At 40.2% G+C, this 18,261-nt stretch overlaps 1 protein-coding gene across 4 annotated transcripts in view; it reads right to left on the reverse strand.

The window, feature by feature from the left end:
* Window positions 1-323: 323 nt before the first annotated feature.
* LOC134664945 (leucine-rich repeat flightless-interacting protein 2) overlaps window positions 324-18,261 on the reverse strand; it is a 41,665-nt gene continuing 23,727 nt past the window's right edge. For 2 of the 4 annotated variants that reach the window (XM_063521674.1, XM_063521673.1), the window contains 7 exons: window positions 9,084-9,210; window positions 8,424-8,542; window positions 7,713-7,859; window positions 7,035-7,281; window positions 6,567-6,698; window positions 5,907-6,094; window positions 324-4,281 (listed from right to left, as the gene is read on the reverse strand). In XM_063521674.1, the coding sequence (XP_063377744.1) occupies window positions 4,171-4,281; window positions 5,907-6,094; window positions 6,567-6,698; window positions 7,035-7,281; window positions 7,713-7,859; window positions 8,424-8,542; window positions 9,084-9,210 (1,071 nt within the window). In that variant the 3' untranslated portion in view covers window positions 324-4,170. Of the gene's footprint in view, window positions 4,282-5,906; window positions 6,095-6,566; window positions 6,699-7,034; window positions 7,282-7,712; window positions 7,860-8,423; window positions 8,543-9,083; window positions 9,211-15,849; window positions 16,163-16,616; window positions 17,279-18,261 lie in introns of those variants that run through there. The other 2 variants (XM_063521672.1, XM_063521675.1) reach the window with 2 other exon arrangements.

Below are 18,261 nucleotides of genomic sequence, written 5' to 3' on the forward strand. Positions count from 1 at the left end.
TATTTGTGCACCATTACTCTGTAAATAATCAGTTTATTTCATCATACTATAATTACTTGAATAAATAAATTGGTAAGATGTTTTATTGAGTTTTTTTCTGGACTTGAATATTTATACCCTGAATACCATTTAGTCCAAGGGTTCCCAATCTTCAGCCCGCGGCGCATTTTCAACTTTGCAATATTTAATCTAGGCGGTTAGGGAATCTAGCTAGGCTATTCGGAATAGGTAACATTGCGAACAGGATTGCCTCACCGCGCCCCTATTTACTGTCCGCGACGCACAGGGCGCCGCGGCCACGGTTTAACAATGAAACTACGATATCAGAGCGAAGTTTATTCAAAGTATCCAAATTTATACATTATTAAGTCAAGTCTCGCTTCATGTCAGTCCTAGTTAAAACAAAATAAATTAGTAATGCAGCACCAAAATACATACATCGTTCACTAGGCCTCAAACCGACGCCTAACTAACCATTTATTAGGGATTATAATTAAAATGTAATAGTTTCGCGTCGATGTGGGGTCTTACAACTGATATTCCTACTTACAAATTATTGAGGGTGATTTATTCCTGTAATATTGCATGCTAATTTTCAATATAAGCAATAATGAACCTTAACGTTACGAAGTTACAGTCTCAATTTCAACGACTGCCTTAGGCGTGCCCAGGTCACTCTCGAAATGCAACTTTAACATCATTAAATTAAGTCTCATTATCGTTTACAGCTCTAGCAGACAACATTTAAAGAACAAAATCGGTTAAAAGGATGGATAGAAAAAATAATTGCGAATCCAGCGCTTAATACAAGACTTCATAACGGTTAAATACTTTGCACCAGGGGTCCCCAACCTTTTTTGCCAAGCCTCCTTTTAATGTTGCAAAATCAAGAAAAACTCCCCCTTTGGTATTACGTAATTGGTGGTTGAGAACTCCTGATTTACACCTTGCAAATGCACTAGTCTCTAAATGCAGGTGCAGTTATATTTGTGGCGTATAAAATTCTACCTCTACGGGGCCGAAACGATCCGTCATTATACTTCATTCGAACCATTCAACCGTATATAAAAACATCTGACAAGCATATCACTAAAACCGCGGGCACACTGCATTTTACTTGTATTTAGAAGAGGAGTAAACTCTAAGAAAAAATCGTGCCCTTGAGTTTGACAGCTAAAGATGGCGCTGTACGGCGCCATGTTTTGTGGTCACTGGTAAAAGGTCAACTTTTGACAACCAGTGTTACCGCATAATGTTCCGAGTCGTACAGCGCCATCTACATCAGCTGTCAAAATTTGAAGCACGAATTTGACACATCTTACAGCAATGAATCTTTATTTTTGAATAAACTACAGTGTGTACGCGGCCTAACCGCAACATGAATTGGTTACTACGGAGAACTACCACATCAAATTGTATTCTAATACATTAATTTGGTGCTCGATGGCACGGTTAAGTTACGTGAGCATGACTATCGAATTACAACTATATTACATGTACAACAAGGTCCATAATCGCCCACATTGCTCTACCCATCAAAATATATATAGAACATCCGCGAACATTCATCTCGTTACATATTAAATTCATTCATGACATTAGTTGAGACGAGGAAATAATAAAAACTGTTAATCTCTGTATATGTGAACTGTAGGCGGCAGTACTTGCATGCTTATTGGCGTGAAGTGTCAATGTCAAGTTTTAGATTTAGGCCATAAGGTGACAGACGAGGTCTCTACAATTTGACACAAAAAGCCCTATGAAGACGGTTCATGAAATTGCATGTAATATTCGATACATTGCTGACAAGATTTCACGCCAACGAACGATTTGACAACCATTCAAATATAGCAACGAAAATTGCTTGCAAATTCTAGAACAATCTAAATGGGGATTTATAACTTGTTATTTCTCAGGGAAAGTAAGTTATAGAGGATAAACAGTCTTTATTATTCAGTAATCTCTGTAAATTAGTAAGAGTAGGGTTTGGTAACTATCCAATATGTATGTAATCTCATAACCGCGAGCCGCGCTCGGTGGACGTTTAAATTCAATCTGCTATCACATCACGTGGGATACCGTTTTGAGCAATCGTTTTATACATTCATAATCAACCAATTAATATCACAGAATTAATATCGGGGATCGGCACATGACAGTTTCCTCCATATCCATCCATATGCAGATAGTTTACAATTTAGAACTTGCCGAGTGATTATAGTTTAGCTAGCCATTTGGGGCATTCCACAAAAAAGGTCTACTTTGTAGGAGACATGACGCGTATGGCAGCTTCGTGGGACATGAAAGAGTAGAAATTAAATGAGGGCGCCACTTTCTTCGTAACTATCACATTTTGACGTAAAATGCTTTAACAGGGCAATAATTTTGTATGGATTATTTGTTCCATTTTATTTAATTTCTACTATTTCATGTAGCACAGTACCTAAACCTGCAGAAATCTGTATCATATGCCGTAAAAATTTAAAGCAAAGTTATCATGCCAAATATCGGCTTCTTAGCTTTATCAGAAGTTTTAAAAAATAGCGTCATGTTACACAGTTATCTGGAATGCCCCATTTCTCTCTCTTAAGAATCAGCTAGGGAATCATACTGTCTTATGCTAATACTAGTACTATAAAAAATAAAGAGGGATGACTTTAATTTACTTTGCTCCAACTGTCATCGAAGTAGTGGCTAGCCAAACTATTATATAATCCCAAAAATGGTAAATGCATGTATGTGTCCAATTTTTCCTATTGGGTATCTCTTACCCCCTTTATTAACTATGTGACCTTCCCACTCTTTCATTCGAACTCTTAAATTACCCATTTTATTGCAAAATAAAACAAATTTGTGATACCGAATGGCAAGTAATAAAATATTTTAGTATTAGTTACGCGAAGCGAAATATCGGCAAGCTATCATTATTCTAAAATAAAATAGAAATATACAGAAAAATACGAACATAATTCAATGCATTAGGAATAAATAATTATCATTAAAACAAATTATTAATTATACACATGATTATTTTTACAAAAATTAACATTTATCAAGCAATTTACAAATTAGAATTATTAAATGTTTCTTAACACAACCAAATTATTTGGGTGTATAACATGTCACGGCTTGTTCATATGGACTTTCATTTCCGAAACCATCTTAGAGATAAACCATCTTCAACTGCGCGTCCCTCATTAGAGCACCAACGCCTATAGGTCGATTCACAAGAGCTGTCACGAATGGAATGAATGAGTGAATGGAAATATCTATGTGAGTATCGCATCAACCATTAAAATGGTGGTTCTGACTGTACACCGATACAGGTGTCAGTCATACAATGAGAGTTTCGTTCATTAAATTCGTGCCAGCTTTCGTGAATCGGAATCTAGAGTAATCTTACAGACGCAACACATATAAAGATGGCAAAAGTACTTATTTTTAATCTATATGAGTGTCAATAAGATTACGTACGTGCTTTGGATGGCCGTCTACTAAATGGTTTATTTATGGTTCTGGTAATGTCAGTGTCATCTCGCTAAAGGTTCAGCGTTTACCTACACTATACTACATGGCTATTATGTTGATTGGTATAAGATACAGGTGCCCGAAATTCTGTGCTGATATTTTATAAAAAGCATTGGTTTTAAGCTACGACAGTTAATGAGTCATAGTCTTTCTGTGACAGATTCCATTATGCAAAAAAATAACTTAAACCGCACTACAAAGTTAAATAACCGTCGTTGCACTACAGAAAAATCATGTCATTTTATACCTTAACTGTATGCATCACGGTTTATATTACTTTAAAGCAGTTCGAAGTATACGATTACTTAAATATAGACCTTGCGTCCAGGCGTTAAGGTTGGATTCATGTTACCTGAGCACAGAGACGCAAGACCATATGATTGATTCTTTCAAATTTAGAATTTGCGGCATGGGCACGAGTTCATTACAATTTATACTTTACGTCGTTGGGTTAAGATTGGTATTGATACATTGCACAGTGCCGGGCATGAGTCATAATTCCAGCTTGGTTTATTGTAATTTAAACTTTCCGCGGCCGCAGCAAGGTTCATATTCGAAGACACAGGCTCAGGCGAAGCCACGGCTGAACTCCATTGTAAAGTGGACCGTATGTGTTCAGGTTAAGGTCGGTATTGGACCGGGTCACAGCTCCTTGAGCAGCGCGGACTTGGCGTTCTTGAGCTTGTCGAGCCGCTTGGTGAGGTGGCTGTTCTCCGTCTCCAACTCTTCTACTCGGTTTAGCGCTTCGCGGGCCTGCAATTATGAAGTGAATAGTTTAGTTGTTGCTATATGAGTATTGTTTTAGCTCAAAAATATGTGGCTGGTGTAAATAAAAAAATATGTTTTAGTAAATGAAAATATAACAGCAACACACTTAAAGTTTCTTTGGCATAGCTATAGTTCGTTTTTTTTAGCATTAGAAAGAACTTGCAAGAAGGTAAGCGATCTTGACATGTATTTTAATTGAAAAACGCTTTTTAAAAACTAAAAACGATTACTTATGAAAGTAGAACAATATAAATGATCGTATTAGATTCATAATTGTTACATATTTGCCGTAACTTATTTTAAAAATGTGTTTTTCAATTAAAAGACACATCAAGATTGTTTACCTTATTTCTAATGCTAAAAAAAACGAGGTATAGGCAAAAGTTTATGAAAAAATGTCTAAGTGTGTTGCTGTTTGTACTAGAATTTAGTCACGATCAAGAGCAATGAACGAGGATTTTTTAGATGTATACCTACAAATTTAATATTTACAATTATTCAGTTTATAATATTTAAACTAATTTAATTTATGACTACATAAAGGACTTGCGACACACAACTATGAAGCCTGTAAATGTTTTATTTTCGTAACTATTTTAAGGTATTTTAACATAAACGGGTCATCACGTAGTTAAAGAGTAGAGTTTAATAATTATGTCAGGGTAAATTACATCATGCGAAAATTAGGTACAGTAGCTGGGTTTAATTATATACAACTTAGTGGATATAAAATCATTTAGTGTTTCACAACACTCTGAATTATATTAACTTCTACTCGACTTTAAGGTACAGTCCATCGCTGAATGAGTTACGCGGACATAGTTAATAGTTTTTAAGTATTACTTTTTTCATTATAGGCGAAATTTTTAAAGGATTTCGTTCGTCCGTGTTATCAGATATATCCGGAGTTTCCAAGATGCTCACAACTGCTTAAAGTCGCCTTTATTGTCAAGGCGTTAGAGTGCGTGTTCAAATAATTTTGAATGCCTCGGCTGATCCGATATATCCGATGGCGACTGTACCATGCGAAACAACAGTCGAGTATAGGTTATATTAGGGGCACTCATGAATGCACCGTACCGTTAACTATCGCCATTATTGATAACGGCCCAGAAGTCAACGACTTCCTGAAAACATATCAAAGTTATAGCACAGCGTGTTTACCATTACCTGGTTTTTTTGTTACATCGGTCAAATGATGTTGTAAATGTTGTAATTAAATCTACGACATTTTCATTGCTCGGAAATACTAGAGTATGTCTTTGGTCGAACCAAAGACATTAATGACTTTATGAGGCAGGCGGGTCAAGAAAACTTTAGAGACGCTACCTCTGTTTATCTATCAAGTACGCTTTTGCGTTTCGTCGGCTAGTCAGAATGTCAGATTGTATGGCTCCCCTGCTTCCTTTCCTTATAACGGCTTATTTAGACGATGCGAGAATTCGCAAGTGAGTATCATTACATTGCTGGTTTTGATCGGTCGGTTGAATTGAACGTAAGCAACAGTCCGCAATGTAACTAAAACCGCATGCGAGTTCGCACGCCGTCTAGATTAGCCTTGAAGGGCTGGTAAGGCCACAGTTAGTTCATCCCTAGTTTATAATACGGACCTCCCTCTGCAGCTTGCGGCGCTCCTGCTTGAGCTGCTCCTCGGCATCGTCCCTGGCGTCGGCCTGCGCCTTGAGCCGCTGTAGCTGCGCCCCGAGGCGCGTGGCGGCGGCGGCCTGCAGCGCCGCCTCCGCCTCGGCGCGCGCCGCTCGCGCTTTCGCTTCCGCGTTTGACTTGCGGAGGGCCTCCACTGAAATACACCATGAAATATTTGTATATATCATAGACACTCCTTAAATTTATAACAGATGGAGTCCCTAAACGAGCCGGTTACCATCTTTGCCACCCGTCAGTCAACTGATCCAATGGTTATTTCGTGCGGATGCTCAGCGCGGCCATTTCACAAGAGTTATTATGCCTCGGCCGCGACCCGCCCGCTCCAACCACGAACGCGGAAGCTCGCAGGCCGCCATTTGTTGGTGGCGTCGGCGTCGAGTGTACACTAAGAGCTGTTTCCCACTGACGTCCAGTTTTTGTTATTATAGGATCCAGTTTTCTGTAGTATGCTTGCAGGATCCCGCAAACAGAATCATCGTGTAAGTTACTCTTCGTATATTTGCACCTATACTGCTAAAACGGGATCCTGTAAAAAAGTCGTACCCACATAAACCTGTATGTTAGTGGGAAAGAGCTCTAACCGTCAGGTCTAAAGTGGCACTCACATTCTGATTCGAGGTCCTGGTCGTGAGCGCGCGCGACGCCGTTGTGGCGCTCCTCGTTGAGCTGCAGCTTGAGGCGCCGCACCTCACCCTCCAGAGACTGCTTCGAGCTGAGCAGCTTTTGCAACCGGACATCTGAAACGTACATGTTATATATTAATAATCCATTTAATTAATCCAACCATTATTTGAACTTTTGGAGCGACAACCAAAGCGCTAACAGATTGACGTCTTCGTACAAAATTACAATTATAACTTTTCCAAAGCCAACAATGTTTACGTAACCCTCCGGAGCAATCGAAACGCAACCGTCACTTTCGCACTAATACGGAAGAGAGATAGAGAGACAAAGTTTTACGTAGTCGAAGCGATAGCGATCGTAACCTCGGCTAGATCCCGGTGATCTCTACCGAAGTCGGCTCCACTGTAAAGATCGGCCACAAGACTCAATTCGACTACTACAAGTGTCACCTAGCGTTCCCTCGCCGGCGTCGTTGAGCAGCTGCTCATTCTGGTGCGACACTAGCGCCAGCTTGGGCTCGGGCCTGTCCTCCCCGTCGGCGGGCGCGGGCGCGGCGTCCACGAAGGCGCGGCCGGCGGCGGCGGCGGCCAGGTCGCGCGCGCGCACGGCGCCGCGCGCCGCGCCCAGCTCGCGCTCCAGCGACAAGTGCTCGCGTTTTAGACGCTCGTGGGCCGAGCATTTCTCCTTGTGCTCCCGCTGCGGATCAATAAAGTGTACATTATTATTGTCTCCGTAATAAAATGTGACGTTATCTATGAAAAGGCACCTTATTGTCGATGGCGCTTACGCCATTATTAACGATGCTCCGATATAAGTACGACGCCGCGCAACGATGTGCAGCGTATGCGCCATCGACAATGAGGTCCCTTTTCATAGATGATGCACCAAATAATGAAAACTTGAATATAGATTTCGTTGGTATTCGACTTTGTCAAACACGTAAGCGATTAAAGGCCCGATCCCCCTGACCCGAAGTTGACCCGTTAAACCGTTACCCTAATATCAAATTGTACCGGTGACCGTGGTGACTTCGGGTTTCACCGGTTAACCCCGAATTAGTGGGATGGTGTAAGCAATTAAATTGAAAAACCTCAAAGATAACCATCAGCCGATTCTTAAGTTTTTACCTGTAATTGTGCGTATTCCTCATGTAGCTCCTCGATGCGGTCTTTTAGTAATTCGAGCTGGTAACCGAGCGCCGCTTTGTCGTTGTCGAGCTGCGCATTTAAGATCATCGCCTTGCGAAATTTTTCTTCTACCTCTTTCAACTCCCCCTGGAATCGTTCAAGAAACATAAACGTTCAAATAACGACCCTAAAAAACGCTTAGAAATATAGTTCGTTTTTTTTAGCATTAGAAAGAACTCCACAGAAGCACGCGTGCAGTTTATATCAGGCTCTTTAATTGTTGATAATTATTGAATTATCTAATGTAGCATGGTCAATACATATAATTTACTTCAAATTGTTACCGCTAAAAGTGCCGGATTTGGAACCACAAGCTTACTTCTGCCAAGTTCTTTCTAATGCTAAAAAACACGGACTATAGAAACGCATCATAAAGAGCATATAAACGAGTGCCAGGAAGTCGGAAGTTCGAGAAAGTAACAGCGGAGTCTCCGGATGCTCCCTAAGCTCCCGCGCCACAAAGGACATCCTCTTGTTTTTCTCAGACCCATTCCCGGGATCTCATGCGCGAATCGCAGCTACCAATATTGCATTTCTAGTTTAAGTCTGTGCCATTTACAATGTTAAGTAGGCAATAAAGTAAACGTCGCTTATTTTCTTCGCCCTTCAACCGAGATATGGCTACAACTCTAAAAAGTTTGCAGGCCTCACCCTAAGGTCCTTGACGTTGAAGGTGTCGTCGGCCGAGTCCTCGGAGCTCCGCCGCGGCGAGTGCAGCGCCGCGGGGCTGAGCCCCGTCAGCCGGGTGCCCGTGCGCCGCCCCACCGTCTCTGCAAAATACAGACAAATTCTTAACTAAGAATCTTTAAGTAGACAGCGTTCGTTCAGCGTTCAGCGAATGCCGAAAAATCTATCAAGCTAAATATCATCATTACTGTGATATGATGGCTATGAAGTTATAGAGACTTTAACGTCAATAACAAGCCTGCAGCTTCCTAAAAGCTTGTCTGATTCTGTTCTTTGTCGTTTCACTGCCCAGTAAGTGGACGTGGTCACATCTGCAAGGTGATTTAGCCTGATCTACTGAAAACAGTGTAAGCGTGTTCTGGAGTGGATACCGCGTCTGGGCAAACATAGCGCGGGACGTACTATGGCCAGATATCGGGATGAACACAGGAGGGCCGACAGCGACTGGATGCATAAAACGGCAGACCGGGCTCTGTGGCGTACCTTGGAAGAGGCCTATGTCCAGCAGTGGACTGCAACGCGCTGATGATGATACCGCAAACACGGTATATATTTGCTTGGTGTCCGCGTGTGTATACGTATTTAAGCGTAAGTAAACTATTGGCAAGAGTAACGGCTACGTACCGGCATACATGTCGTAGGCCTTGTCAGCATGGTCCTCCTGCTCCCGCTGCTGGCGCTCCAACTCGCGCATGCGGATCTCGCGCGCCTCCGCCCGCGCCGCCCGCCGCGCCGCTAGCCGTTGCTCCGCCTGAAACAGAAGGAAAACCACATAAATATCTGAAGAAAATCGAGGACTTGTTGGAGTGGAATTTATTGGAGAAATAATTTAACTTCTTTCCTAATATAACTTCAAGATGACCGCGATCTTTAGCAATGTAGTCAACGAGTTATATGGATCTGATCTGTCCAAGTGAACACTATGTTATTTTCAGATGGCAATATGTTTTTTGGGAAAGTAGACAACCGTGGTAGGATTGTTTGCACAGTTACGCAGTGATGAGATCAGTGATATAACAAAATAAGGATATTAAAAAATACTACGCGCTACTGCAATATAACGCCGACAATAATAGGTACGTATCTAAATATGGTTATACTCGTATCTTGTTCTGTGAAGTGTAACATACTAAAGACACTTCTCGAGCTCAGACATCCGTCGATTATTCCATCTTATTGAATAGGTAATACCATATATAACGTGTAAGCAAGTGTCGTAAGTAACATAAATTAGCAATGAGGAAAACCGTAGTCAAATAACGCTGAGTTACTTACTAAAAAGACTAGCTATAAATAATAATTATGTATATTAGCAAAAGGCGTCACGTCATTGAATTTTTTTAGACAATGCAACACGATCCGTTCCGGCGATGGCCGATCTACGCGACATTGACAATTAGGTTAAATGCTCGGTGTTCTGGCTGATTTAGGGGGTTCTTGTTTCAAAGAGTTGTTGCCAAACTTGCGAGTTGGGTTACAGCTCAGACATATTGGGTTGGGTTGAGTTGAGACAGAGAATAAAGAAACAGGATTACGTGACGACACACGTGACGATGATCGGTGAACCACTTCTCGGGTTTCGTCAAGATTAGGCGATTAGGTGCATGGCATTTAAGTAATTATTCTGAGACTTTGACATTTCAAACAAAATCACGATGCATTTCGATCGACCTCGAAATGGCCTTTTGCATATAACTATAATAACCTTAGACTGACTGCTAATATATTAAATCGCAGTGTAAACTTAAAGAACTTAAAATAAAGTACAGGCTATTAAGGGAACGCGATGCTTTAATACATGACCATCAGCCATCCCAGTATTCCCAGCGTCCAATTCCTAAATCATACAATTTGGTCAATTAATGATCAAAAAGAATGGAAAGGTATTACTATTTCATTACCCTAAAGTAGACAAGCACATTAACGGCATAGTAAGTGATACGACTGAATTACAACATCCATAAAATGCGGCGAGCATAGGTTAAGGAGTGTCTGCGTCAATACAGGACAGGCTCGGGCACGGCTGGGGCAACCCCCTCGACGGGCGACGGGCTAGACGGGAGGCTGACTCACGCCCATAAAACGAACGCCTGCTTGCTAATAACTACAGTCAATTAGGTACAGGAACTACTTAACTTATGTCTGCTAAAGTTGAAGTTCCCCTAACAGATTACAGTAGGCTATGCAGTTCTGAAATCCGAAGAATTAGATATCTGTGTATTGTGAACTACGTTCCTCCCGCTCTCTTAAACTTTCGGTATTTCCTCACCATAGTGGTTTTCTCTCTTCTTCCTTCACCGTACAAGCAATCCGCCTCTGGAATTCGCTCCCTCTGACGATCAGACAGGCTCCAAGCAAGTTAACTTTCAAACGTTTGCTTTATAACCACCTGCTAAGGCAGGCACAGTAGGAATTAGTAGGTAGATAACCCTTAACGCATGTGCAATTATATGTATTTGTATATATGTATATGTATTTAGTGTACTCTTAGTCATAAGGTATAACATAATTATATGTATATAGTAGGTATTTAGAATGTTGATATTTTACTTCGCTCAAAAGTTACATTTTTTTTTTCTGTTTATTTCTCACTGCACCCACATGGACGCTTTTCTGTTTCGCCCTATGGTTGACTGGTAGAGAATGCCTATACCGGCATTAAGTCCGCCTGTTGTACTTTTTGTATGTGCAATAAAGTTTAAAATAAATAAATAAATATCAGGTACATTTTTTTACGAAACTCAGATGGAGCTTCAAGTCAGTCCTTGTTGTATTAGTACAGTTTCCTGACGATCTATTCGTCGCAGGACTCGTATTTCTCGGTTGAACCAACGACCTCCGGTTTAAAAGTCGAACTCGCTACCTTACCGCTCGAATACATACCGATGCTTTCCTTGAAACAATGTCTACAACAGTCTTAACATTCCATTAAAAATACAGAAATCATGCCTATTGCAGACTAGAAAACAATTGGAATTGTAAACAAAATTCGTAATACTTGGGTACAATGCGGAAAACATGCGTGGTACTGGCGAAAGTTGCACGGTGAATAATTACTTGATTCAATGAAATGAAATAAAATGTACGTTTTGTGATGTCTTCCCAAAAACGGTCGATGTTACTAATTGAATATTGAATAATTTCTGTAAATATTTTAGCGTGTCGCTGATGAGCTGTAAGTAAGTAAATGTTGTACATAGTAGGATGACATGAAATCTTCGACGTTTAAATACAACAACTTATTTGGGTGAGTGTATAAGATTCGCAGCGGCAGCACTTTGGTTACATTATTTATGAAAATCGACAAAGTGTAGGGGCGTGATAAAAAAATAAAGAAAACCGTTGAAATGCGGGCAACGGGAAGCGTTCGCCCGATAGAGACGTCCCGTACTGGGTTTAAACAATAGCTATCCTAACGGCGTGAGTCTGATTGTGAAACCGACGGTCCAAGTGGAAAAATGCGTGCCGTCACGACTTTATCTAATAACAATTCCCGTAATCATAAAAAAAAAGTTCTCACCTCCTGAGACACCGCGTACAAAAGTTTGTACAAATTGTATATATTCCACAATTTATTATTCTGAACTTTAATAGAGTAGCTATTATAACTAAAGAATTTTCGATGTGGAAAAACAAAATATCTGCTTCCTGGAGTTCCTGGGTCTCTACATTCTTAGAACGAGAACGTTACTCGGTCCTATCATACACAAGAAACTCAGAAAGCCAAAATCGGAGACGATTTTCTAAAGTCAATTCCCAAACACTGCAAAACTAGCACAATTGTGTTATAAACTTTTAAGCGGCCACCAAGTGACATTAGAGCCATAATTAGTTACAGCATTGCTTATTTTATGACTATTTGCACCTTAATGTTTGGTTTAGTTGCAATTAGACGCTAGGCCAGAATCGAATGACATTAATTAAGCATTCGAACCACATTAGGTACTTATATGTCAGTCACAATAAAAAATGGTTTTTTTGTATGGGGACCCCCCCTATTTTATAACTTTTTTTTATTTTTAGATTTTTTCCTACGCTTTCACACAATAACTGAGCTGGATTCCAAATTTCATCCTTCTAGGTCATCTGGAAGTAGGTTAGGTTTAGGTACTTATATGTCAGTCACAATAAAAAATGGTTTTTTTTGTATGGGGACCCCCCCTATTTTATAACTTTTTTTTATTTTTAGATTTTTTCCTACGCTTTCACACAATAACTGAGCTGGATTCCAAATTTCATCCTTCTAGGTCATCTGGAAGTAAGTTAGGTTTAGGTACTATAGGTATGTCAGTCAGTCTTAAAATTTACGACTTTTTGACCTTCATATCTTTATAACCGTTTGAGCTAGCTTCATGAAATTTGGGCTTCTAGATGTCCTTATGGATATAATTAGACACACGTAGTTTTATGTGTTTACGTTAAATATGTTTTGAGTTATAGAAGGGTCAAAAGTGGCACCAAGTGGTTCGTGTAATATTACACTTGGCGCTGGCTAGCCAGTTCCTTTGCTTGAACTTGGCTTGACACGCTGCCGCGTGTCTAGATACGAGTGTGATGGTTACCATAACTAAATAACGAAACTAATTAGTTTTGTTAAATTAAACGATCCTTCAAATCATAAGGACATAATAGAATTGGTGGTTGGTCTGTAATGTATGTACGTACCGACACCGACAAAATTAAGTGACCATTCGCAAACCTTGTTGCGACGAGATAAGGTCCATCCTATAGTGAGTTAAGTATATTGCTAAATATGAGTGGTACACACATGTCAAGCCGTGCCACGTGGTCGCGAGTTCGCGCAGAGAATGACGTCATTTTGGACATTGGCGAAGGACGAAAAGGTCACTCCTCTCACTGTGCAAGCTGTCGCGAATCGAAATGTGTGACTAATGCTTCATTGGACACTGTAATTCAAGGTCTGAACGAATGAGTCTGCTGCTAACTTTTATTTAGGTATAAAAGGCAAAGATCAGCCACACAAGTCAGTAATAAACAGAGTTTCAAACCATCTGATAGACTTCGAAGAGTAGAGAGATTTGAAGTCTAATTTGTAAGAATGTAAGTATAATTAGATTACTGGACTTCAAATGTTTTGTGATATTTCTAATATCGTTATGGATTTTACCTGATATTATAGCCATATGTTAGTCACTTTACTAAAACCTGATTAATTTAGGCCACCGACAACATTTCCAAACTTCTAAAGCCCTATTGTATTAGTTAGATTAGAGACATCTTTGAGTAAAGCCACATAATTTCTTAATTTACACACAAACAGACGGAGTACATAACAAAGTTGTTCCATATACAGAGCACATCGTTAACACCATCTGTCGCGAACGATATGCCGCGTTAGTCATGTTGTTAACACCGATATTCCAATACGGTTACTGATACACGAATTGGTTTCATTATTACATATCATATGTGACTGTTGATAAGGACTTTGTATTTATACCTACATACACACTAAGTACGTAAGGAGTAGATACTCACCAAAAAATAAATTTATATTGATTAAATCCGGATTTTTTTACCACGTTAGCGTCGCTACTGGTATTCCGGAGACGGTGAATTGCGAAATTACTAATACATACTTAATTTAGAACACAATCCAAAGTAGATAGATATTACTGATAGTAGCGTTTCTCGATTTGTAAGAGAACTTGCATCTGATCCTCATTTTAACAATAATGGCCCATGAGAAAGTAAGCTATTACAAAGCACAAAAATCGCATCCAAAGTTGATTAAAATGTTACAAGTAAGTGTCATGACTATGCTGAGGATCTCAGCCTCGGCCTGAGAAGCATTTGCTGGTTTAAAAGACATAATATATCACCAAAAAATGTGGTCCAATTGAAACAAGAATTTTGACAGCTAAGTTATGCGTGGAGCGTCCATCTCGCCGTACGACGTGAAATGTTTATGCATGCGCATAAATTATAATAATCACCCGAGTAACCCGAGTGCGGGCGAGTTGTCGTCACTTCGCTTGGTCGGGCGCGAGCATGTCGGGTTTGTCTTGTTTGTTTACACTGAGACAGACACATGTATGACACACCTACAATCGAGAGGCTAAACCTTTAGGATCTGATAATGCATGGGATCCTGGTGGGACTCTTCATGCACACAGCACAGCTACAGTGATTTCGGTGTTTATTGTTAATAGCAACTCCTGCATTTGCTCTTGGAAAGCAATCATTTGGTAGTGGAACTGCTAAAGAAAATCATACACTGATGATGATGACATTTTGTACTGTCTTGTGAAGTCTGCTCTTTTTTTGTTTAAAGTTATATTTATTATGAGTCAAATAAGATAGGTACCTACGTCGCATGAGATAAAACTTATGGAAGTTTACGTTTAGCCGAGGTTTAGCCACACGAACATAAGTATACCGAACCTAAATAAGGGAAATTAAAGAGACAAAGGACAATGAAGCACCCGCTTTACCTAGGTAATATAATGGGAAGTAATATTCCATTTTATCGCCGCGAGCGGAGAAACATTGATTTCTGCGATAGCACTGTATTATACCTACGATTATGTCGCTTGTTTGAGCTCATGATCTCATCGGAAACAAATATTTTACATTATCGGGTCACCACAGACGGCACATACCTAAAATAAAGAATAATACGTTAGGCATGGCCGCGGCGCCGCATGATTTAGAATATTTTTGTGTTGTACAGTCAAAACCGATTTAACCAATCAAATATAGAGAAACCCATCAGTCTCCAAAATTTGTAGATCTGATTTTCACAATAGCTTCGTTAATAAAAACGACGCAGAGCAGAATACTTATTATTGTAAAACTTTTGACTACATATTTTCGCATTAACAATTCGTCCGATTAACAGGAAGCCCCTTGTATGACATCATTAGCTATTAACACATACAATAAAGTTACGCTTATGGGGCCACATGATAAATTGGTCACAAGCAACAAGGCTATGGAAAACTCACATAGAGAAGCAGGAACCTGCCGACGACGCGAAGCAAAAGCTCCGGAGATGACATTTCACTTATTAAACACCATCAGATGGATCTTCAGCATAAGACAATTCACACAAAAACGTATGCGATCACGTGCAAACCGACTTACGTTGACGGGCACACTGGAGTAAGTGAACAAGTGTTTTAGCGCTTGTATGACTAAAGTTACCTACAATTATTCATGTTGATTGCTCTCTTAATGCCGGATTTGGTAAAACAACGAAAACTTAATGACACAAATTAGGGCTTGCTGCTCTCTAAATGGTCATCATTTGCATTAAAATAGGAGCAAAGACTGGCGTTCGTTTCGATAATTTAACCTAAAAACTTAGTCCAAAAGGCCAGTTTAAATCAATATGGCCTTAATCTAGAATAAACTTAGTAACACTCACGTAAAGGATAACAGTCCTGGCAGTTAAACTCAGTAAGGTTTCCGGAAATGTCATGTTTTATCCGCCTAGTTCGCGAACAAGGTCTCACCGCAACGCGCACAAGTATCACTGCCATATGCCTTACATTATCCACGGCTGAACTAACGCAACCATAGATGCTAATTTAGAGATCACGTAAAACACACAGTGACAATTGAAGGAATTTTAAATCTTAGTTACAGGGCACGTTATGCAAACAGCAGTGACTTAATAGAACTAGAGCGGCCTCTGGAAGGTACGTAGAGAAATTTTGATAAGATAGCAGCGACCTTGCGCAGGTTTTGTTGACCATACAACCTACTGTTTGCTTTACTACCGTTTACACAAGTGGAGGAAAGGGAAAGGGCTTTAGGTATACGGAAGGAATCAACTCAATGAGTCAAGTGTGAATCAACTTAAGATTTTGCAACGGAACTTTCAGATGGGAAAACCGGAAAGGTTATTGGCTGCGTAAAAGCGTGTCCAGGACACAATAATGACGACAAACGGAGTCAACGGAGAGGACGATATGTGGAAAAACGTGAGTCAGGATTGAACTGATTAACTGAAATGTTATTTCGTTATCTGCCGATGCAGTGTACACTGTACAGTTACTGACAATAACACTTTTGAATCTGGACAAATTTTGATGGCAGATATTCGTGATGAGCGTCAGATTTGAGAGCTGTTAAGAATAAATTATCAAACAAGAGGACGCAGAAGTTGTACTAGGGGCAAGCTATACATACATGATCCTGCTGGCCGCCGAGAATGCCAACGATGGAGGGATTCTGATCGCCATGTGAGTCCCGCCGCGCGCTGGGCATCCCATCACATTCCGCGTCTCCGTTCTTAAGCCCGTTAACTTTAGCATCGTCGAAGCCGTTGCGGGCGCCGTGTGCGATCTCCATGTCTACCAGCTCAGAATTTACCGTTTCGTTAAGTTTGGAATTATCGCTAGGTTCTACTACGTCTAACTCTACGTTGATTTCATCGTCAGAGTCGCCGAAGTCTGCATCGGTGAATGCTTCGCCGCTCTCGTCGTCGCTATTGTCAGGCGTTGCGCTTTTGGACTGGGAACCCATGATTTGCGTCATCGAGTAAACAGGTATTGTTATATCCGAGGAACTGCGGTTTCGTTTACGCATTCCTATTACGATTGTGTTTGTCAACAAACGCTTTCACACCAACTGAATGGTGTTAGAAATGTTAGAATATCCTTCGAATAAACAATGGTTTAAAAGAATACGAACTGCGTCTTTTGCACTGCAGTACGATTGCGATAAAACAAAAACTTAAGCACTTATCAATATTCTTATCGGTGATTTTCTACACTTCATTAATCACACCTTGGGCTTATTATTTGTTGATTTAATGAATAATCCAAATATGTTATTATTCATATATATAAAAATCCAAAACACTTTATTTATTTACCAAACACTGGATTCTTTAGTAAAGGTAATTCCGAACGAATATCGCCCATGTAAACAAACAATAACAATGAATGAATATGGGTCGTGGAACACGAGCGTTTGCGGCGGTGCCGGCGGCCGACTGTCGTTGACGTGCTTGCAACCGCATATCGCTGTCGTAATCGTATCGCACCGTTACGCGGCAGACGCGGAAGCGGTAGCGGGAGCGGATGCGGAACTAGTTGTTATCGTGACTGGGTAGCTAGCCAAGGTTACAATCGCTATCGCTTCGACAACGAAAAGCATTATGTATCTCTATCACTCTTCCACATTAGTGTGACAGTGACAGTTGCGTTTCGATCGCTACGGAGCGTTAGCGATTGGCATCTTGGCTACGCGGCCTGACCGGTATTATAAGTCAATAATATATAGGGACTTTAATTGCTTTTCCACTTTCCCGAATCTTTAAACATTTGCAAGGCACTTTATTATTCTTTATACTCGTAGTAGTGTTCTACAGCAGTGTTATCAATAAACAAAACAAGTAATGTTTGTTTTATTTACTTACGTAATTAAAGATGATGTTTTTTGGAGTTTACTCCTTAAGATTCGATTTTATATAAGACCGAGGTATGAAAATTTTATGGAAGTTAATTCAAATGTCACATGTCACACAGCACACGTTACACGTAAGTTATGTTTCGAGTGCAACTTATCTTGCGCATCCCCTAGCAACGGCTGTATGGAAACACCTTATTAAATTTATCCAATGTCAACAACAACAGTACATTATCAGAGTTTTCCATGAGTTTTCATGTTCAATTTAATTTTGTACCTATTTTCACTAGCCCGTATTTTCGTAGAATTTGTAGAGTCAGCGGTATCGGTACAAGATGTGGTGGTAGAAAGAATTGTCTACCCCAGGTCAGTTAGATACATGAGCAAATTTCACTTTACCCCCTCTCATGAGCCAAACACA

The sequence above is a fragment of the Cydia fagiglandana genome, chromosome 6 (genome assembly GCF_963556715.1).
Source record: "Cydia fagiglandana chromosome 6, ilCydFagi1.1, whole genome shotgun sequence".
Classification (NCBI taxonomy): domain Eukaryota; kingdom Metazoa; phylum Arthropoda; class Insecta; order Lepidoptera; family Tortricidae; genus Cydia; species Cydia fagiglandana.